General features: G+C 37.0%; 1 protein-coding gene across 1 annotated transcript in view; it reads right to left on the bottom strand.

The window, feature by feature from the left end:
• Positions 1-7,680: 7,680 nt before the first annotated feature.
• LOC103276866 (serine/threonine-protein kinase Sgk3) overlaps positions 7,681-23,808 on the bottom strand; it is a 144,805-nt gene continuing 128,677 nt past the window's right edge. The window contains exons 15-19 of the mRNA XM_008074318.2: positions 23,319-23,405; positions 20,774-20,869; positions 18,362-18,517; positions 14,176-14,265; positions 7,681-9,547 (exon numbers count right to left, since the gene is read on the bottom strand). Coding sequence (XP_008072509.1) covers positions 9,377-9,547; positions 14,176-14,265; positions 18,362-18,517; positions 20,774-20,869; positions 23,319-23,405 — 600 coding nt within the window. The 3' untranslated portion in view covers positions 7,681-9,376. The remainder of the gene's footprint in view (positions 9,548-14,175; positions 14,266-18,361; positions 18,518-20,773; positions 20,870-23,318; positions 23,406-23,808) is intronic.

Raw genomic sequence — 23,808 nt, 5'->3', positions numbered from 1 at the left:
GTCAGACACAAAAGGCCACATATTATAGGATTCCATTTATATGAAATGTCCAGAATAGGCAAATCTATATACAGTGGGTGCCAAAAAAGTATACACATTTTTTAAAAAGGAGAAATTATAATAAGATGAATACAAGTCGCGTTTGACTTTTGTAATTACAAGAGGTGCTCAAATGGTTACCATCAGCATCCAGACACTTCAGAGTATGGTGAACATCTCTTAAAATGTGTATTTGGGGTTTTTTTTCTTTTGTACCCCTGGTATAAAGTAGATTTGTGGTTGCTTAGCGTTTTGGGGGAAATGGAGAGTGATTCTAATGGGTATGGGGTTTTTCTCTTTTTATATTGTGGTAAAATATACATAAAATGTACCATTTAAAGATTTTTTTTTTTTTGGAGATCTCACTCTGGTCTCCCAGGGCAGAGTGCAGTGGTATAGTTATGGCTCACCACAGCCTCAACCTCCTGGCCTCGGTCTATCCCCTCACCTTAGCCTCTGGAATAGCTGGGACTATTGGCATCCACCACTATGCCTGGCTAATTTTGTGATATTTTGTAGAAATAAGGTCTGGCTACCTTGCTCAGATTGGTCTTGAACACCTGACCTCAAGTAATCCTCTTGCCTCAGATTTACAAAGTGCCGGGATTACAGGTGTTAACCACTGTGCCCAGACCCATTTTAACCATTTTAAGTTCAGTGGCAGTAAGTACATTCACATTGTTGTGCAATCATCACCATTATCTGTTTCTAGAACTTTTTTCATTTTCCCAAACTGAAACTCAGTACTCATTAAAGAATAATTCCCCATTCTTCCCTCCTCCAGCCCCTGACAATATTGTTCTTTGTAACCTTGAATTTGACTACTTCGGGTACCTCATATAAATAGAATTCTACAGTATCTGTCCTTTGGGGTAGATATTCAGTAATGGGATTGCTGGATCAAATAGTAATTTTATTTTTAGTTTTTTGAAAAATATCTTCCATAGTGGCTGTACTAGTTTACAGTCCCACCCACAGTGTCTAAGAGTTTCCTTTTCTTTGCTTTCTCACCAACATCTTATTATTTTTGTCTTTTTGATAATAGCCATTCTAACTGTGGTAAGATAATATCTCGTGGTTTTGATTCCCATTTTCTCTGGTGATTAGTAATGTTGAGTTTTTCATATCACTTTTGGCTGTTTGTTTTCTTTTGAGAAATGTCTGTTCATGTTCTTTGTCCAACTTTTTTTTTTTTTTTTTTTTTTTTTTTTTTGAGTCAGAGTCTCACTCTGACCCCAGACTGGAGTGCAGTGGCATGATCACAACAGTCATAGCTCACACATTGCCCATTTTTTAATGGGCTTACTGGATTTTTTCCTGTTGGGCTGTTTGAGTTCCTATATATTCTGGATATTAGTCCCCTGTTGGACGAATAGTTTATAAATATGTTCTCCCATTCAACAGGTTGTTTCTTCACTCCTGATTGTTTTGCTGTGTAGAAGCTTTTTAGTTTAATTAACTCCCATTTGTCTATTTTTGCTTTTATTGCCTGTGATTTTGAGGTTTTAGTCATAAATTCTTTGCCTAGACCATCCAGGAGAGTTTTTCTTTTTTGTTTTTGTTTTTGTTTTTCTTTATTTCAATAACATTAGGGGATACAAATAGTTTTTGGTTACATGGATGCACTGTATAGCAGCAAAAAAGTCTGGACTTCTACCCCCATCTATGCACATTGTACCCAACACGTGATTTTTCATTCCTCTACCCCTTCCTACTTTCCCCCTACTGAATTTCCAGTGTCCATTATACCATTCTTGATACCTCTGCAGACTCTTAATTCAGCTCCCACTTATAAGTGAGAACATGTGGTGTTTGGTTTCCTGTTTCTGAGTTAGTTCACTTAGGATGAAAGACATTATTTTATTCATTTTGACAGATGATTAGTATTCCATGGTCTATATATAATCATATTTATATCAGTGGATCATTATTCACTAATCAGTTGATGGGCATTTAGGTTGATTCCAGACCTTTGCAATTGTGAATTGTGCTACGATGAACATGCAAATGCAGGGTTTGTTTGTTTGTTTTTTAAAAACAACAATCTCTGTTCCTTTGGGTAGATACCTAGTAGTGGGATTGCTGGATCAAATGATAGATCCACTTTTAGTTCTTTGAGAAATTTCCATAGAGGTTGTACTAATTTATATTCCCACCAACAGTGTATAAGTGTTCTCTTTTCACCACCTCTGTGTGTTGGCAATATTGTTTTTTGCTTTTTTTTTTTGGAGAATATCATTCTGTCACCCAGGCTGGAGTGTAGTGACATGGTCACAGCCGCCCCAGCTCGACCTGCTGGGCTCCGGCGACCCTGACACCTCAGCCTTCCAAGTAACCGAAACTACAGGCACGCACCACCACGCCCGGCTAATTGTTAATTTATTGTAGAGATGAGGTCTCGCCAAGTTGTCCAAGCTAGTCTCGGATCTGCAGGCTCAGGCAATCCACTCACCCTTGGCCTCCCAAAATGTGGGGATTACAGGCTCAGCCACTGAGCCTGGCCTTGATTTTTTTTTTAAATGGCCATTCTGACTGGTGTAAGGTAGTATCTCACTGTGTTTTTAATTTGCATTAATATTAATAATGACAATAATGTTGAGCAATTTTTTAATATGATTGTTGGCCACATATATCTTCTTTTGAGAGATGTCTGTTCATGTCACTTGCCCATTTTTTAATGGAGTCATTTGCTTTTTTCTTGCTGACTTCTTTGTAGATTCTAGATATTAGTTGTCAGGTATACAGTTTGTAATTTCTCCCATTCTGTAGGTTGCTGTTGTTTTTTGTTTGTTTGTTTTGTTTTTTTCTGTGCAGAAGCTTTTAGTTTAACTAATTCCCACTTGTTTATTTTTGTTGCATTAGCTTTTGGGATTTTAGTCATACATTTTTTGCCTAGGCCAAAGTCAAGAAGAGTTTTCCTAGGTTTTCTTCTAGGATTTTTATGGTTTCTGGTCAGACATTTAAGTCTTTGATCCATCTTAATTTTTCTATACAGTGAGAGACAGGATCAAGTTTCATTTCCTGCATGCAGTTATCCAGTTTTTCCAGCACTATTTGTTGAATATAGTTGTCCTTTCCTCAGTGTGTCTTTTTGTCTCTTTTGTCAAAGATCAGTTGGTTGTAGTTGTTTGAGTTTATTTCTGGATTCTCTATTCTGTTCCATTGGTCCATGTGTCTCTTCTTATGCCAATATCATGCTATTTTGGTTATTACAGCCTTGTAGTATAATTTGAAGTCAGGTAATGTGATGCCACCTTTTTTTTGCTTAGGATTGCTCTGGCTATCCTGGCTCTTGTTTGGTTCCATATGCGTTTTAGGATTTTTTTTTTTTCCAATTCTGTGAAAAGTGATGTTGGTAACAAATTCCCTCAGCATTTGCTTATCTGGGAAAAACTTTATCTCTCCTTCATTTATGAAGGTTAATTTTGCTGAATACAGTATTCTTGACTGACAGTATTTTTTTCTTTAATCATTTTGAATATATAATCTCATTTTCTTCGGGCTGGTAAGGTTTCTTCCGAGAAATCTGCCATTAGTTTGATGAGATTTCATTTATATGTGACTAGATGCCCTTCTCTTGCTGCTTTTAGAACTTGCTCTTTGACTTTAGACTAATTATAACGTACTGCAGAAAAGACCGATTTCCATTTTATCTGCCTAGGGTTTATTGAGCCCTGTATCTGAATGTCTAAATCTAGATAGACTTGAGAAGTTTTCACCTATCATTTCAATTAATAGGTTTCTAATACTTTATTTTTAAATTTTATTTTAAAGATGTGGAGTACATTTTAGGGTTAGGTACATAAGTGGTCATCATACAGGCGAAGTTTGGGCCTCCTTTCTAACCCTTTCATTTTCTCTTCACCCTCAGGAATACTGATGATTTGTATATTTAGTCACTTTATGTTGCCCCAGATGTCGCAAAGTCTTTGCTCATTTTTTATTCTATTTTTTTTATTTTCATCTGACCGAATTATTTCAAAAACGTGTCCTCAGAGGTTTTTGAGATTTATTCTTTGAGGTTTATTCTGAGATTCTTTCTTCTACTTGATCTAGTCTATTGTTGAAGTATAGCTTTGTTTTTGCTATTTGATTGATGTATACAGCTAGGAGATATATTAAAGTAGGCAAGTAATAGTGTTGAACTGCAATGTATCCTTAACAGCTGTAATTTCTGCATTATTATTTACTATCACTGAGACATATGAGAAAAATTTAACACAGCAAGTCTATATTAACTATTGTTTGGGAATAACAGGAAAAACTCCAACATGCTGAGATCAAATTTGACCATTTGAGTGGGCTGACTTTACTGTATATAAGTTTTCTGAATTCTATGAGTTAACCAATAAAACAAAAACTTACATATACTGACAACTCACTGTAGACTCTCTCACAAATATTTAACTAAAACTGAAGTGAAAGCTTCTGCTACTTCATAAAGCAAATTGATAAAAAATATTAGAAAAAAAGATAAACCTATGAGACACATTCCTGTAAAAGAATTTATAGTAAAAATTTACAAGCCACATTTGAATGCAAGATTTGTAAAATCACCAGATGTACCTGGTTAATCCAGTAACAGGGTTTAAAGAGTGATGTAAATATATTTTAAACTGCTTTCTGTACAATATGTAAAAATAAGTTACTTTTTATTTCCAGGATCCTTTGGCTACTTCACTGCTATGAATATCACTCAATTGATAATTCTCTGTTAACTTTTTTCTTTTGTATAATATTGCTTTAAATTGTTCCTCACTCTCTTGACTGGTCAATTACAGAAAAAATTAAATTTGGGGACAGCTAACAACTTTTCTTTATGACTCAATTACCCCTGTACAAATGGGCATAATATTTAAAAAGCAGTGAAATTAGAAATACTTCTGTGTGGAGTCCTTTAGCTACTAAGCAATATGTTTAAAGGATTACAGACAAAAGATTATACAACACTGGCAAGACAAAAAACGTTACATAAATGAAATACAAGGGGGTGACTCAAAAAACCCAGGTTTATAAAAAATTGTGTATTTATTCTTACACGTTTAAACTTCAGTCACCTTCAAAGAACCCTCCATTTGATGCAATACACCTATTGAGACACTTTTTGCACTGCTCACAACAATTTTGAACTCATCAATCTTGAAGCCTTTTGTGTTTCTGCCATTTTTTGTTTCATCTCTTCTACCTCTTCTGCAAAATATTTCCTTTTGAGGTCTTTTTTCATCTGGGGAAACAACAACAAAAAAAAACCTCTTGGGATGAGATCAGGTGAATAGGTAGGATGGGACAATGGGGGTCATGATATTTTTGCTCCAAAACCGCTGAACACTCAGTGTGGTGTGGGCAGGTATGCTTATAAATCATCCATCATGAAATGGGCAAACACGCTGAAAAATTCACTGAAGCTGAATGCAGCCTCTCAACAATGCTAGTTGGCACACTGATGCCAATGGGTTCCTAGAACACTTACCTAGTGGGAGAAGCCTGTACCACAAGGGGCCTGCCCTTCAAAAAAATAATTCTGGTTCCATCTCATATACCTCCCACTGGAATGCCATTAGGAAATTTAGAGAATAATGACTCTCTCTTCTTCCCAATTTTTTTTCTTATTTTTTAAAAAGAGACAAGAGTCTCACTTCATCATTCAGTCTGGAGTGCCCTGTTGTAACTATAGCTCACTGTAACCAAGAACACCTGGGCTTAAGCAATCATTCCGCCTCAGCTTCCTGAGTAGCTAGGACTAGAGGCACATGCCACTATGCCTGGCTAATATTTTTTTTTTATTTTGCAAGGACAGGGTCTCACTATGTTGTCCAGACTGGTCTTGAACACTTGGTCTCAACTGGTCCTCCTGCTTCAGCCTCACATAGCACTGGAATTACAGGTATGAACCACCATGGCTGGCCCCTAATTTATCTATTAGGTGAGTAAAGGAAAAGTGGCAAAGAACCCTCTCCTTTACGCCCACTGATCTCATTTACACAGAAAACTTGGTACATCACTTCAAGGCACTCAAGTCACCTGAAACTCATCTACGTACACTTCAGGGTTTCATATTGCTGTGGTCTAAATGTTTGTATCTACACAAAATTCATATGCTGAAGTCTCATCCCAAATGTGATAGTACTGAGAGGTGGGGCTTTTGGTTAGTAAACGGGATTAACGCACTCAGAGAGCTAATTAGCCCCTTTTCACATGTGAGAAGGCTCCATCTGTGAGGAAGAGCCCCCATCAGATACCAAAATACCGTTTATTTTGGACTCCAGCCTCCAGAACTATGAGAAATAAATGTTTGTTGTTTATAAGCCACCCAATTTACAGTATTTTGGTCTAGCAGCCCAAATGGACTCTAAGACACATATAACAATCACCTTGGGAGTAGAAAAATCTGTAAAATCCAACAAAAGGAAAAACTGCCATTAAAGGTAAGCAGCAGAAAAACCAACTCCAAAAACAGAGCTAACTTCCAAATTGCATGTATGAAGGATTATCAGTTTTAATACACTGTACTGAAAAGCTCATTCCAGATTTACTAAAAGTGTTCCTGCCTATTCACTCTGATGTTTCAGAATGTATATATGTACAAAAGAGTGACGTACAAAATATTTGTGTACAGTTTTTTTTTTTTTTTTTTGAGCTGGAGTCTCACTCTACCGCCCAGGTTGGAGTACAGTGTACCCCAGCGTCAATCTGCTGGGCTCAGGCTATCCTTCCACCTCAGCCTTCCAAGTAGCCAGAACTACAGGCTCGTGCTACTATGCCCAGCTAATTTTGATTTACTGTAAAGATGAGGTTTCGTCAAGTTGCTCAGGCTGTTCTGAAACCTGTGGGCTCAGGCAATCCCCTCACCACAGCCTCCCAAATTGCTGGGATTACAGGCTTGAGCCACTATGCCCTATGTTTGGCACGTATTCCCCAGGTGTGCCAGATGCACTATGTAATTATCAGTGGTATTATAATATGACAATAGTTGGGAAGCCCTGCATTATACCATAGGCAATAAAATAAAAGGTACAGGTAACATGAAGAATGTTGTTTTTGCCTTCATATAGACCTTTGAATTTACTTTGGTAATGACATGAAATGGTTCAACTATCCAAAGAGCATATAGTTTTATTTTTTTTTTAGTCTAAGTCTCTCCCCATCGCACAGGCTGGAGTGCAGTGGCATGCTCACAGCCACTGCAGCCTTGACCTGCTGGGCCTAGGTGATCCTTCTGCCTCAGCCTTCCAAGTAGCTGGAACTGCAGATGCATGCCATCATGCCCCGCTAATATTTTGTGATTTATTGTAGAGACGAGGTCTCACCAAGTTGCCCAGGCTGGTCTCAAACCCCAGAATTAGGCAATCCTCTCGCCTTGGCCTCCCAAAGTGTTGGGATTACAGGCTGAGCCACTGTGCCCGATCTCATTTTTCTAGAAGACTTATGCTATGGGAGAAAAGATAAACTTGAAACTTGGTAGAAATTTTCTTCCCTCGGTATTATACACATCAACCCATGACAATCTAGTAATTCATATGTCCAAATTTCTTCTATTAAAATTTTACACTTTTCCTCTCACACATAAATAATTCATTTTGTAATGATCATTGTAACCATCATCAATTTTAAGTTCAAATAATGACAGACATTAGATGATCATTAATCTTTTTGCTAGTTTTATTATACTATATAGATTTGTATTTCTTGTGATCTGAGAAACAACAAAATTCTCTTAAACTTGATTTTAAAAATATACAACATTGTACTTTAATTTTTGGCAGTTTAATTAAGAAATGACTGAGTATAAAGAAAATCATACAAGAAATTACAATTTTTATTTTGCTTTATAATAAGCAAAGAGGTTTGTGTAAAAGTTAAACTTACAGTAGTGCCAAATAAACAAAATATTTACAGTGCAGTATTAAAGTCTTACCTCTAAAGGAAGATTCAGTGTATTGGATGTAAATATTGTTAACCTAACAAAAGTATATGGCCCTTCCCCTACCCCCTATAAATTCTGTTTAACATTTTAAAGCCAGAGCATTGGTGAAAAATGCTTTTGTGATATCATTCTCAAGAAATAGATGGAAGAGATGCTTATTCTCGGAGCATCTAAGTTGGGTCATTAAATTCTTTCACAATATTTCCTACATGACTGGAAAAACCTCTAAGCTAAGAATCAGAATTTCAAGTTAAGCGTTCTTTTGTAGCTTTTCTATATTATTCTCTTTTACCTATACAAGCATGTTAATTGGTATGTTATAATCTTAAGGGCAGTTTCCTGTACTTTTTCTAATATACATAAGATACAAATATGCATCTGCCTGAATTATTTTAACTTTTGTAACACTGTAATGAAATTACATACATTTAAATTGAGCCATAATTGGTTATTTTACTTTTTAATTTCCAGTTAAGCAAATATTCTATAAAGCTCAATTTTTTTTTTTGCTTAACTAATTAGAAAGAGAATTTTGAGATAGCTACTTGCAAAAGCAAATAAAAATATTTAGAACTATTTAACAGTATAGTAAACATTCAAAGGATCAATAGGAACATAAATAGACTATATCTGAAATATAAATATATGACACAGAGACATTCATGTTTGGTACCGCCTAAAAAACCCAGCAGTACTTTATTACCCTTCAGATCTTTGGGAACACTAAAAATTTCTAACCATTGAACTTTTATTTTCCTCCATAGGAAAAATAATCCACAAATTTGAATTGGTATTTCAAAAGCAAGTGATTTCCTTTTGTTACTTCTTAAATGACCTGCAGAATGAACAATTATTCCAAGTTAACTAGCAGCCAATGTGTTAATTATACTTTTATGCTTTAATCCTACCATGAACTGATTATTTCAAATAGTGACTTCAGGGAAAGATATGGTTTCTTCTGTAACAACCATGTACCAATTGCATAGTTCTGATTTGATAACAAAAGTCATAGTAGAGAGTTACAAAGGTATTAATATAAGTTAACTGAGCTGAAACAGACTGTTAAAAAACAGTCTATCTTGGGTAGATGTTAGTGTAAACTTAGAGGGAAAAAAACAGTCAATAGCAAAAAAGTTTTCTTTAAAAATAGGTTAACATTAAGAATAACAGCTTTTAAAATTTCTATTTAAAAATAAGCTTAATAAACAAGGATACAAATCTTAATCAAAACTTAGCTCTTTGAAATGCCCTATTTTCTTGCATATAGCAGAAAACACATTTTTTCATAGTTTTCAACATTATATGTAAAAATGAGGCACTAGTTATACATATTTGAGTATATTCACACAAATAGGAATTTCAGTTCCATCAGTAGACTTATATTTGCTCAATTGGTTCTGAAAGGCAAACTGTTCACAAAAACAAGTCTTCTGAAGGAGGTGCGTAAGAGAAACCAACGAATGCATCGTCTGCCTCCAATACACTGGCATTCACTATTGAATAGTCAGAAGACACACACACAGAATATGGAACTGTTTCTTCAGTAAATGCTGTGTCAAAATTCCTGATATCATCTGGTCCAGCCTAAAACATCAAAAGCATAGTATTATTCACCTTAGCTTTTCTTTAATTTAGTCCTTTATTGAAACTCCTTTATAAATTTGTGTATTTATTCCTGGCAAGTTTAGATGTCTTCCTAATTCACTTCTTTAAAACATTTTTCTGCTTTTCCTTTCCTGACCTTTATTATTTAGGTGAAGTTATCTGTTCTAACAGATAAAGTTCTTTTGGGTGGAGTGAGGAAGGCTCACAGAGACCTTACTTACGCTAATTTGAAATTCTAGCCGGTAATTAATCCCATTTCTTAGGGGCTCAGGTAGGTTTTCAGGATGGTACTTTGCATTTGAGTTTCCATAAAATGCCTATCCATTCAGTATCTGAATCCTGGGTAGGTGAAGCCTTCTGATAAAGGAATGAAGGGGCTATAAGTAAAATTTTAAAAGTGACTCTTATTGTGCTACAAAGAAAGCCATGAAGCATTTGGCTAGGGTATCCTTAGCTCTAAGGGCTATGGGGTCCAATTATACAGAAAATAGAAGCACAGTGGCTGTTTAGGCTCGAAGGCAGTGGTTTCTAATCTACCTTTACAAATCTGATATAAACCAATAATCTCTACCTTTCCAGTATATTTCCAGACAAAAACCAGGATACCAATTCAGGTGATTCATTTTTTAAGTTCATCCCTGAAGCTCTAGGCTATTTTTGCTCTACAGGGAAGGGAATCCTTAAGATGTTCAAGTCATCAAGTCTAACTAAGGTAAACAGACAGGAATTCAGAGTAGATATTATAAGCCAAGGACAATAGTTAGCTTGATACATCTACAAACTGAGCAGAGACTGGGAAACCCAGAATGCTAGATCCTTCCATATGAGAAAATCCCCCACAGAGGACAAAGAATGCTAAAAATTATATACATATATATAAGTATGTATGTTTGTCCGCATCAAATTCTTATACATAGTCCTAGAAGCATGGGCTCTTGGATTCTGGCTATGAAATTTTCTAGCTGTAATTCTTTGTATAAACTACTTTATCTCGATGAGCTTGTCTCCTCTTCTGTAAAATAAGAATACTATTGTCTACCTCTCTTAATGTTGTCGTGAGGATCTGATGAGTTAATACATAAAATTCCCAGAATATGACACATATGAAGATAGATAGTAAATGTCCTTTGACTTGGCTTTGTAATGTCCTCATGGTCAGTACTGACAGGAATAATATAAGTTGAGTATCTCAAATCTGAAAATCCAAAAATTCTTGAGAGTCTACATGACACTCAAAGGAAATGCTCACTGAAGCATTTCAGAGTTCAGATTTTCAGATTTAGGCTGTTCAACTGGTAAGTATAACGCAAATATCCCCAAATCCAAAAATCTTCAAAATCCAAAATACTTCTGGTCCCAAGCATTCTGGATTAAGGGATACTCAACCTTATGTTAAGAGTGAAGGCTCTGTCTTCAGAATGTCTGAAATTCAAATTCTAGTTCTGCAACTTTAACTAAATTTTTGGGCAAGTTATTTAACCTTTTCTCATCCATAATATATGGAAAATAACAATAGTATCTCATAGGATTGTTGTTAAGATTAAGTTAAAAGGATACATGTAAAGAACTGAAACTAGTGTATAATTTCATTATACTCTAGAAGAGCTAACTTTTGTTGCTGCTGCTGTTGTTGTTTGAGTTGGAATCTCACTCCGTCGTCCAGACTGGAGTGCAGTGGCACGTTCCTGGCCACCGCAAGCCTTCTGCTTCAGCCTTCCAAGTAGTTGGAACTACAGGCGCGTGCTACCACACCCGGCTAATTTTTTGATTTTTTTTATTGTAGAGATAAGGTCTCACCAAGTTGCCCAGGCGGGTCTCGAACCTGCGGGCTCAGGCAATTCACTCACCTCGGCCTCCCAAAGCACAGGATTACAGGCTGAGCCACTGAGCCCAGCTAGAAGAGCTAACTTTTTTATCTGTGTTAATTTGTTATGTGAAAAATGATAACCTGTTATGGTTTAATATTGCACTCTTCAACTGTGAATTTGAACATCTTTTCATATAATTAAAAACTACCTTTTCTTTTTTCCCTGTAATTGCAAGTTTTGTGCCTTTTGTCCACATTTCTATTGGTTGTTGGTCATTTTTTCTCATTTATTTGTAAAAGTGCTTCATGTCCTAAGAACAATTTCCCCAGTTTGCTGTATTTTTTTTTGAACTGGAGTCTTACTCTGTCACCCAGGCTGGAGTGCAGTGCATGATCACAACAATCAGGGTTCACAGCAGCCTTGACTTCCTGGGCTCAGGTGATCCTTCTGCCTCAGTATCCCAAGTAGCTGAGACTAGAGGCACATGCCACCATGCCTGGCTAATTTTTTGATTTATTGTAGAGATAAGGTTGTACTATGTTGCCCAAGCTGGTCTTGAACTCCTGGGCTCAAGCAGTCCTCCTCCCACCTCAGTCTCCCAAAGAGTTGGGATTACAGACATGAGTTGCTGCGCCCAGCATGTTATTTGTAGTATTTTTAAATGTAGATATTTCTAAATCTCAGTGGTCAACTCTACCAATTTTTTTCTTTTATGATTTCTGGGTTGTGGATTGTACTTTATAAAGTGATCTTCAGGACAACCCCTTTGGGTCCCCTCCCACTATAGGAGCTTTTCCATCCTCTCAATAAATTCTGCTTTCTCAAAAAAAAAAAAAAAAAGTGTTCATCACTTCAAGATTATACACAAAAAATATTATCTTAGGACTTGACTTTTAGGTGGTATGGTTTGGAGTCAGATGTATACCTAGGTTTTAATTCCTCAGAGGAACCAAGGCAATACATATAAAGGACCTGACACAATGCTGGACACACAGTTGGACACAAAGTTCATTCCTTTTCTCTTCTCCTGTATTTGGAAATTTATAGCATAAATATGTCCTGGTACTAATACATACACTCAATCCAATCTGTCCCTTCCTGAACTCTTTACTTCCTCAGTAACCATTTCTCACCTCAGCCAAACCCTTAAACACTAAACTAATTTTAAAAACCATTAATATAAGGGAATTCACTGAACTAGAAACAAACATTTTCTTTCAGGCTACAGAATTGTTATGATGGTTCCAGTCTCTCCCCTAGGTTCAGACCAACCCCAGAGATATGGCTTCTGAATGACCCATTTTGGAGCATAGCCAGGCTATTTCCACTGCAGCTCCACATCACGTCCTCTCTCTTCAGAGGAAGTTATACTATACTGGTCAAACTCACACAGACATGTGTGTCAACCATTCCCCATGCAAATTCTAGTCTCACATTTGTTTAATGCTTTTATAGTTTACAAACTGCTTATTAAATCAAATGCATTAATATAACAACTGATAAAGACATTACAAAATTTTTAAAATTGGAGTCTCATCATGTTTCTCAGGCTGGATAGCAGTGGCATGCTCACGTCCACCCCAGCATGGTCAATAATCCAAATCTTCCTTTTCCTAGTAACTAGCCCTATTAAAATATAAAATACCAATGGGACTAAAAAAAAAAATCAATTAATTCCTTTGTTCACTGGGAGTGTAAGCGTCAAAGACAATTTCTGTCAACTGCTTTTCCCCCCATAAGTGTAATCATACGTTATTATGAGGCATCTTTTTTTTTGTTTTGTTATCTATTTTAATTCAGTCAAAATACTGAATGCCTAATATGTGCTAAACTCTTTTCTTTATATAGTTTATTTTTTTAATAAACCGTAAGACAGAGCCCACATCCTACTTATTTGTATTTTCTAACTAAGTTAACAATAACTACTTAATAGACAAGTTCCTAAATGGAGAGAAAGGGAGAAAGGAACTAAAATTAATTGACTATCTACTGTGTGCACTCAGACGCTTTTGCAAATGCCATCTAAATTAAACCTCACAGCCCATGTTAGAAAAAAGCAAAAAAAGTTAAAAAAAAGTAAAAAAAAAAAAAGTGTGGAGAGGCTTAAACTCTAATTAAACATAGATGAGCAGGGAGACAAAGTTAGAACTAGCTAACAGTGAAGTCAACATTGCTTCCATTTTCCATGTTGTTTAAAAGGAGTCTCTAACGCTCTAATGTGACCAATGATGCTTTTATTTGGGGATAACTACATTCTGCCAGCATTTTCAATCTGAAGAAAAATATAATTCTTTTTTTTTTTTTTTTTGAGTTGGAGTCTCACTCGGTTGTCCAGACTGGAGTGCAGTGGCCACTCACGGCCACCACAGCCTCGATCTGCTGGGCTCTGGTGATCCTTCCACCTCAGCCTTCCAAGTAGCTGGAACTACAGGTGCACGCTACCACACCCGGCTAATTTTTTGACTTACTGTAGAGATGAGGTCTCACCAAGTTGCCCATGTGGGTCTCGAACCCGCGGGCTCAGAAAATATAATTCTTAAGAGTCCTAGGTTTCTATTACAAACTCTAGAAATTTGGGACAGAAACTGTCCCTAATGGAATCATTTTCGAAACAGTCAGTTTCTGGATGCACTATATGAAATGAGTCAGCCAGTCATTAGTTGTAGTGGACAACCCTGGGTGACGTATTTCATGCATATTTAGGCAATCACTCCATTCTGAGATCTATTTCCAAAATTTTAATGCACTGTAGTTCTGTGCGTAACTGTTTTAGAAAGAAAGGTTTGAAAATATACTTACCACATTGGGATTAAATGGTGGTGGAATCTTCTTTTGTATGAGGTCAGTCCAGCTGAGTGATTCAAAAAAAGGATGATTCTGAATTTCAAGCTAGAATATTAAAAAAAAAATACATTTTTTAAAACTAATGCTGAAGATTTGATCGTATACCAACTGAAGAATTTTACGAAGCCAAACCATTACCACTTAACCCCTCAATAATTCTTCTTAGGCACATGTTTGTGTTATTCATAAAGAAAAATGACATTATTCATGTAAGTGGTAAAAAAAAACTACCAGAATAGACCTGAAACAAATTACTTAGAATGACTTACTTAAACTTAAGTTATATCTTCTTTACAGTCATAGTCTCCTCAGAGGTAAAATGGAGTTAACATTTCTGCCCTGGCTGGGTTCAGTGGCTCAGCCTGTAATCCCAGCACTTTGGGAGGCTGAGGCAAGTGGATTGCCTGAGCCCGCGGGTTCGAGGCCAGCACGGGCAACTTGGCAAGACCTCATCTCTACAATGAACAAAAAAAAATTAGCCGGGCGTGGTAGTGCGCACCTGTAGTTCTGGCTACTTGGAAGGCTGAGGCGGAAAAATTGCCAGAGCCCAGCAGGTCGATGCTGGGGTGTCCATGAGCATGCCACTGCTCTCCAGCCTGGGAGACAGAATAAGACTCCAACTCAAAAAAAAAGAAAAAAATTCTGCCCTAAACACCACAAGTTGTTTTAAGAATCAAAATAAAATATGGAAATAAAAATGCTGCGAAAAGAATAAAGCACTACATAAGTACAAAGAAAACAGTACTATTACTGGAGTAGGGGAGGTAAAGAAGTCGTCGAGTAGAGGGTTTTATTCAGTGGGGTAGAGGTCATGAGGTCACTAAGGTCATGAGCTCTATCTATTACCAAAAAAAAATCCCACTTTGGATTGGTACTACTAAAGTTGGCACAGTATTGACTCTAGCTTTTTTTTCCCTGCAAAGTGCCACGGTAGTGTGTAAAGTAGAATCCAATCTAGTTTGGTGGGTTAAAAAAGACTTCTTAAAGAAAGTGATGAAAGGGGGTCTGAAAGGTGAGTAATAATAAGCCAGATAAAAGAATGAGGGGAGCATGTTCCAAGTAGAACAGAAAGGTCATGAGGTGGCAAAGATCAATAAAATGAGAGTCCAATATGGTTGTGGTATGGGGAAGGAGGGGACTGTCACATAAAGAGAAGCCTAGGAGCTAAACCAGTCATATCATATCAGGTCTACATTAAGAATTTTGGATTTTATTATAGGGTTATAGGAAGCCATCAAGGAGCTTCAGTTACAAGTGTTTCTTTAAGAACCACCTTGGCTACAAGGAAAAATGGTTTGGAGAGTCAAGACTAGATAAAGGAAAAATAACCACCATAGCCAAACTAAAGACAACTGATGGTAGGAAAAGAGTAGTAGCAGCCAGGAGAGACAGAAGTATCTGGATATGGGAAAGACTTAGGCAGCAAATATAACAGAAACTGGCTGTTTGTTAAATACAGAAGAAAGACTTAAGAGTCAAGAATGCGTCCTAGATTTCTCATCTGAATAATCATACGGATAGTGATGTCCTTTAATATGAAAGGGAGCACAGAAGGACAACAGCAGAAGTTCAATTTTGAACATACTGTGTTTGAGGTACTGTCAAAAAAATCGAAGTGGTGGTGTGGAGCAGGCAGATATTGTGTAAGTCTAGAGTTCAGAAGAGAGATCTGGAAGATATAAACATGTGCGATACAGGCATATAGATAATTAACACCACGAGACCAATTGAAATTGTCCAGAAAGAGAACACAGAGGAAAAGAGGGTTTAGGATAGTAACAAGAAATTGTAACACTTAATAGGTTGAAGAGGAGCTTACATAAGAAAGAAATGGAGGAAGGCCCAGAAATACAGAAAAGGAAGCATGAGATGAGATGAGAGAGTGCCCTTCAGAAGCCAAGAGAACAGGAGAGTGTTACAAGTTTAAATGCTGCTGAGAGTGTAAGCAGAGGAATAGAAGTATCCAGTAATTCTACTGGTTATTTTATGGTAGACTGAGAAATGAGAAAGCTTGGAAAAGGGAGAGTGAATACAGGAAACTTTCAACAAGTTTAGCTAAGAAGGGAAGAGGATAGAGAGTACCTTGCAGGACAGTAGGGCTGAGAATTGTTTTAAGAAGCAAGGGACCTGAAAACATTTAATTATTGATTAGAAGGAACCAGAACAAAAGGTGGCAGTTATCTGTGCAGAAAAAAAGCACAGAGTTTCTTGAAAGTGGACAGGATCCAGTGCATAGGCAAAAACAGTTATCTTCCACTCTAATAGGAAGAAAGAAATCACAGGTTCTTGCAGGTATATATAGGCATGCTCATGGCCACCCCAGCATCGACCTGCTGGGCTCAGGTGATTCTTCCACCTCAGCCTTCCAAGTAGCCAGAACCACAGGCATGTGCTACCACACCCAGCTAATTTCTTTGATTTATTGTAGAGATGTGGTCTTGGCCAAATTGCCCAGGCTGTTCTTGAACCCATGGGCTTAGGCAGTCTGCTCACTTCTGCCTCCCAAAGTGCTGGGAGGTCTACAAATTTGATAACAGGAAGCAGAGTCAGTTCCTCTCTGATGTTCTGTTTTCCTTATAAAATAGAAGGCAAGATCATCTGCTAAAAGTGAAGAACAAGAGGGAATCTGGAAGTTTGGAGAGAAGGTGTGAAATAGTTAATACACAGATCAGGCCAGTAAGCTAAACAGAGAAACACAGGAGGATTATCAAACAGTGGTGAAGCACAGAAGAGGTTCAAGAGGTTCAGGTTACAGTGCTTTTAATATGCCCAGTTGTGTTACTTTGTTCAGCACTGTTCAGCAGCCCAGGAGGTGACAACTGAATTTATCCAAGGTTGCAATTTCTGCCAGTGAATTCAATAAAAAGATCAGTAGACAAAGAGGGGTGGAACATTAACAAGACTGACTGAAACAATGGACACGATATTGCTGACACAATTACCAGCTGAACTGGGGAACAGGAGGAATGAGAAGGCAACAGCAGGGAAGTCTTTTATTCATAGCTCAAGTTCAAGACTGATAAAACGGCTTCCAAGAATATCTGAGAAAAGAATGTAAAAGTTCATGGTCCTCAATAGTTTGTGAATTTACTGATACACTAACACTGGTAACTACACTGAGAATTTAATCACCCTGCTTTGAAACAAACGTGCAGATCCCCTAATTTATCTCAAGGAAGTATCACCAAATTCTAGAAAAAAAAAAAAATCAAAAAACCGATTTAATGTTAGTTCAAGGCAAAAGTATTACCTCGTATAGACAGAAGGCAGTTAAATTCTTTTTTTTTTAGAGTTGAGATCTCACTATGTTGCCCAGGCTAGAGTGCAGTGGCACAATCATAGATCGCCACAGCCTCCAAATCCTGTGCTCAAGCAGTTCACCTGCCTCAAATTCCTGAGTAGTTGGGACTACAGGTGTGCACCACCACATCCAGCTAATTTTTTGATTTTTGTGTAGAGACAGAGTCTCCCTATGTTGCTTCAGCTGGCCTCAAACTCCTGGGCTCAAGCAATCCTCCTTTCTCAGCCTGCCAAAGTACTGGGATTGTAGGTGTGAGCCACTGTATCCAGCCTACTTAATAAATTATTTTAAAAAATGATTTAGGGCAACCTCCTTGGGTCTTCCCCCACTGTGGGAGTTTTTCTGTCCTGTTAATAAATCCTGCTTTAAATAAATAAATAAATACATAAAATTTTTAAGTGATTTAAAACTTTAGGTACTCCTAGTTGATTAGTTTATAAAAATGCTAGTATTATTTAGCAATAAAAATTAAAATTATAAAAAAAGCTTAGGTAGTTGAAAACATGTTATGCAACATTTTTTTTAAAAGGAGGAGGAGGGGAAGGGGAAATTTTAGTAAATTAAAATAAAATAAATAATAGGGCATGAAAGCTGTATGTGGAGAAGATGAAGAGGAGAGGACCAAATTGTTATAGCAACCAAATGAAAAATAGCAAGTGAAAGTGCTTGAAATACTATACAGTTTTATTTTACATGGGTGAAAACTATGAGACAAGTATGTTTTTTTCCATGGTGCTGTTCTCCATAGTTGTATTCATTCCATTAAATACCATATAAAGTTTTATCTCCAAATTTTAAATAAGTTTAAATATAGCTGGAACTGGGAAACATGCTACATACAAAATCTTCTTTGGCACCAAGACGATTTTGCCTGTCTTTTTCTAGGAGCTCTTCCAGAATAGACCAGGCTGTGAGGCTCACTCCTGGTCTCAAACTTAAGGGCTTGTGAAGGATATTGTCATACATTTCAGCAACATCTCGGCAATAAAAAGGAGGCTGGGGAAAAAAAGAAAAATATAGAAACTTAGTGGAAATTGCATTGTGGCAAAATGGGGTTAAATTAGTTAAATTTGGCTTTGATCTGCAGGGAGCAGTCAGGGTTGGACAATAGAAGAAATGTGTGGGCCTATAGGAGTATGAAAACATGTGCAGTGTGGCCTCCCGACGCAGAGATTCTAAAACCCAGCACATCACAGAGCTTAATAAACATCACTGAGTGAATTAGGACCAGTTTATGCAATAGCACCTTGTAGAAAACTGTTAAATTGCATACAACTTGTAACAGTATCTGTCTGAGAGAAAAACATCAATCTCATCATAGGCATAATGATAGAATTACTGGAGATGGAGATTCAAGACAGATCAAACATATAATTTCTTGAGAATTGGGAATAAGCTCACCAAAACAAAGAGATTTCTAGTAGAGATGGAAACCTGAAGATAATGCTCCTTCCTAAGTACTTTTGACAGTGACAGCATTATGAATGTATTCTGCAGAATTAAAATGCTAATGTCATTGCTTAAAGACTTAGGGTACAGTTTCCACATGAGAAGCCTAATTAAAAGGTTTACAGTAAAAATAATTTTTAAAGTTAAAGAAGTTTTATAAACTTGTCACTTTTCTTTTTTTTTTGAGTTGGAGTCTCACTCTGTCGCTCAGACTGGAGTGCAGTGGCCGCTCCTGGCCACTGCAGCCTCGCCTGCTGGGCTCCGGTGATCCTTCCGCCTCAGCCTTCCGAGTAGCTGGAACTACTACAGGCACGCGCGACCACGCTCGGCTAGTTTTTTGATTTATTGGAGAGATGAGGTCTTGCCAAGTTGCCCAGGCAGGTCTCAAACCCGCAGGCTCAGGCAATCCACTCACCTCAGCCTCCCAAAGGCGCAGGGTTACAGGCTGAGCCACTGAGCCCGGCTTGCTTTTTTTTCCATAGGAAAGAAGAGACTTTCTTTTTTGCCTTTTAAAATATAACTTCATTTTTAAAAAGCCAATATAAGTCTTATTTATGAAGTATATGTTTCAAAAAGTTCCCTTTTAAATCAACTGCATCTTATAAACAATGATATTTTATAATTTCAAAATCCTCTAAAGATATTCAAAGGATTTGAAATATCAAGGTAGCAATAGCCAGTGCTTGAAGAAAGGAGGATCGATGTACAGTGGTTTCCCAAAGCTTTTTCTAAGTCAGAAGCATAACCAGAAGACTAGATCTTTTAACAAACAGATCATAATCAAGGAAAAGGAAGAGACAATGCTGGCTTTTACAGAAACCTACCACTCAAAATTAGCAACATGAAACAAATGCTCTAAAATGCACCTCATGTGAATTTCATTGAAAGTTTCCCGTTTTCAGGAAAAAAAAACAAAAACAAACACTCCAGCTCAGGTCTCAGCTGATGGTGGCATTCTGCATCAATGGTGGCAACAACCTCAGAGATGTGCATGTGGTTCCCAGCATAAGGCTGCTGGACATTTGAGGGACCACAAAGGGAGTCTAGAAATTATCTGAAATATTTCAGAAAGCCTAAATAAAAATGTGTGCTTATTCTTATTAAGATATGTAAGCTAACTAAAAGGCTTAAATTGTTTGCTTTGGGTTGGGACAATATTAATACAGTAAAACAACTTTACATGTTAATCAGCAGCTCTAGGTGGTCTTAGGTGTCTTTAACTAGTAAAAGCTGTGGAAATCAATTGCATAGTTAAATTTCATTTTTTTCAATAAAATCTTTGCAACGTGGTGGTTTCAAGGGAAAAGAATAAAGGGTGATCTCTAGTGATGGGAAAAGGTGAACACCAATGTATTCATTTAATCCAATAAAAACAAAACTAAAGGCAAAAAACAAAAGGCATTATCTTCTAAAATACCTTTAAGTAAGTGTTGATAGATGCAAAAATAATTTTCTTTGCATGTTTTTGAAATTAGGCAGAATGATGTCTGCGGTAAACCGAAGAAGAAAGCAAACAATTTTACTATGAAAATGAAAGCAGGTGGTTACAACTAGGTGCTTATTACTGAAAGTGCCAGTGGGATGAGTACACCTGAAGTAGGAATTCGGGTGGTGAGCGACACGATAAAAAGCTTTTCTTTCTGTGCTATTCCTAACGTGGTTTTTGACTCACGTCGCCAGGCTATTTCTCCGCTGCCGGGGTCGTCTAGAAGTCCGTGAGGTTACGAAGGAAGAACGGCAGGCAGGCAGGCAGAGCCAAGTCAATGGGAATAAACTGGAAAAACAAAGTCCAGAAACACGTACCAAGCCATACAGCATTTCATACAGAACAGCGCCAAGGCACCACCAATCCACAGTGTTGTCATAGGGCTGTTTTCTGATTACTTCCGGTGCAAGGTACTGTAGAAAAAGAATAAAATATTGCAGCAACTCAATACATAGATTAAGATAAAACTTAGGGATAACGGAGAAATTTTACAAATTTTAGGTATTACCTATCATGCTAAAAACTTATTATCTAGGTTTTCAGAGGGTTTGGTGTTCTCATTTTATGCCAGTGGTTCTTAGGTAGTGTCAACTAGGACACTTCAAAATACAGATGTTGGCCGGGAGCGGTGGCTCAGCCTGTAATCCCAGCACTTTGGGAGGTCAAGGCGAGAGGACTGACTGCCTGAGTCTGGGGGTTCGAGACCAGCCTGGGCAACTGGGTGAGCCCTTGTCGCTACAATAAATCACAAAAACTAGCCAGGTGAGGTGGCGTGCCTCTGTAGTCCCAGCTACTTGGAAGGCTGAGGCAGAAGGATCGCCTAAGCCCAGCACGTCAAGGCTGCGGTGGCCGTGAGCATGCCACTGTACTCCAGCCTGGGCAACAAGAGTAAGACTCCAACTCAAAAAACCCCAAACATTATGTTTATGTACTTCTCTTCTGAAACTGATGCAGTTAAGATAACTGGAAGAGAACAACAAATGTAGAACTCAGTAAGTAGATAAAGTAGTATTTTGGGGAAAAGTCCTTCACAAGATGAATTTATTTTAGAAATTAATGTGGTCATTATTTGTAAGGTTTTCCCCTTGAAGAAAGACTTCATGTGGCAACTAGAATCCATTTTTTTCCTTCTCAGTGAAAGAAAAAATTGGAATTTTAAATTCCAAATATATTATCTCTCCCCACATAAAATATATGTAAGGAAATAATTTCTTCTTAATCTTTTTATGTGATCCATAGCAATGGAAAAATATATAAAAAGGGTTTAATAATTCCTGGCCAGGCACAGTGGCTCATGCCTAGAATCCCACCACTTTGGGAGGCAGAGATGAGAGGATTACTTGAGCCCAGGAGTTAGAGACCAGTGTGCCTAGAATCCCACCACTTTGGGAGGCAGAGATGAGAGGATTATTTGAGCCTAGGAGTTAGAGACTAGTGTGGGCAACATGGTGAGACCTCGTCTCCACGAAAAATAAAAAAATTAGCCAGGTGTGGTGGCGTGTACTACTCAGGAGGCTGAGGTGGAAGGATTGCCTGACCCCAGGTCAAGGCTGCAGTGAGCTATGATTATGCCACTGCGCTCTAGCCTGAGCAACAGAGTGAGAACCTGACTCTAAAAAACTCGGTCTTTTCTAAAAATTACAGAACTTGAGATTTTAACTGTAAAATCAACATACATAAAAAAATGTGCCTTTATGTAAAAAACCAAAATAGGCTGATTAAAATATATATAAGAGCTAGGGTTAGAAGAGAGAAAGGAAGAAAAAAATACATTTCAAGGCAGACAATTGTTATTGATAGGTACTTTTTAATTTTTAAAATTTTTATTTTAAAGATGTGGGGTACAATTGGTATTTGTACAGGTAAAGTTTGGGTCTCACTTTGGTCCCCACTTCACCTGGTTTGAGACTGATAGGTACTTTTAATTAAGTTTCTGATCTCCATTAGAGGTTCGTGTAAGCTATTTTATCACACAATTTTTTTATTTTATCACACAATTTTTAATATTGTACTTACAAGTATGCCACAATAATGAAACATTATATGACAACTAAGATCACTGTAAATACACTGAAATTAGGACTGTTTAAAATAAACTTAACTTGGATATGTGAAGTGAGAATAGTAAGACTTTTAAATAAATTGTAAGGATTATTATTATTGTCACAAATAGAAAGAAATGTTTTCTGCTAGTTAATATGATTAGAGAATGGGATGTTCAAGTTAATAAATTCTGATTCATGATTGTTTCTCACATCCACTGCTTTTTTCTTTAAAGAAACAATTTTTTAATAAAACATTTTAACCACACAGAAAAGTATAATAGAAACCAGTAAAGCTGCAACCCAAATGTAGGCAATGTTAATATTTTGCCATATTTGCTTTAGCTCATTAAAAAAAAGCTATATTAATATATTCACATACCACGCAACTTACCCACTTAAAGTGTACAATTCAATGGCTGTTGACATATTTGCAGAGTTGTACAACTATCACTACAATCAATTTTAGGACATTTTCATCACTAATTTGTGATTTTTTAAAAAGAATAAGAAATAAAATCCAATGGTTAAAGAAGTCTAAGGTAAACTTTTAATATTAAAAACAAATAAGCATATTTATCTTTGTTGGATTACTCAGAAAGGTTTTATGGTATATCTCCCAATCACAGTTAAAAATACTACCTAACAATAAACTCTAAATGTTCAGAAGGGATGATTATCTGATATTTCTAGCTGGTTGGAAGCTGAAATGATGGTTTTTAGTCTACTTTTCTTATTTAAAATTCATATATGCAATTTGTGATTCATATTTGCATTTCATACATGATTATATAAATGACAAATGAAACAAATTTCTTACCTCTGGTGTCCCACAGAATGTTGTAGTGGTGTCTGAAATAGCAATTCCTTCTTTACAAAGCCCAAAATCTGTTAAGACAACATGTCCCTGAAAAATACAAGGGCAGTAAGATAAAACAATGCATGGATATAAATGGATAGTTTTAAAAAACTTTATTTTGACATAATTATAGATCCACATGAAATTGCAAAAGTAGCACAGTCTGGTGTACCCCTCACTCAGCTTCCCTCAATGTTGATATCTTACATAACTGCAATACAATATCAAACAGGAAATTGACATTGGTACAAAACTGTTAGCCAGACTACCAACCTTATTCAGGTTTTATTGTGTGTGTGTGTGTGTGTGTGTGTGTGCGCGCGCATGCGCGCATGCGTTTGTGTAGATCTATGCAATACAGATGTAACCACCACTACAATCAAGACAGAGAACTATTTCACCACAAAGAGAATTCCCTTGTGCTAATCCTTTAATTTTGCATTCTCTGTCT

The sequence above is a fragment of the Carlito syrichta genome, unplaced genomic scaffold, assembly GCF_000164805.1.
Source record: "Carlito syrichta isolate Samal-C Ts95f unplaced genomic scaffold, Tarsius_syrichta-2.0.1 Scaffold316389, whole genome shotgun sequence".
NCBI lineage: Eukaryota > Metazoa > Chordata > Mammalia > Primates > Tarsiidae > Carlito > Carlito syrichta.
Note: the sequence above shows the minus strand (reverse complement) of the source record. Positions and strands in the feature narration are given on the sequence as shown.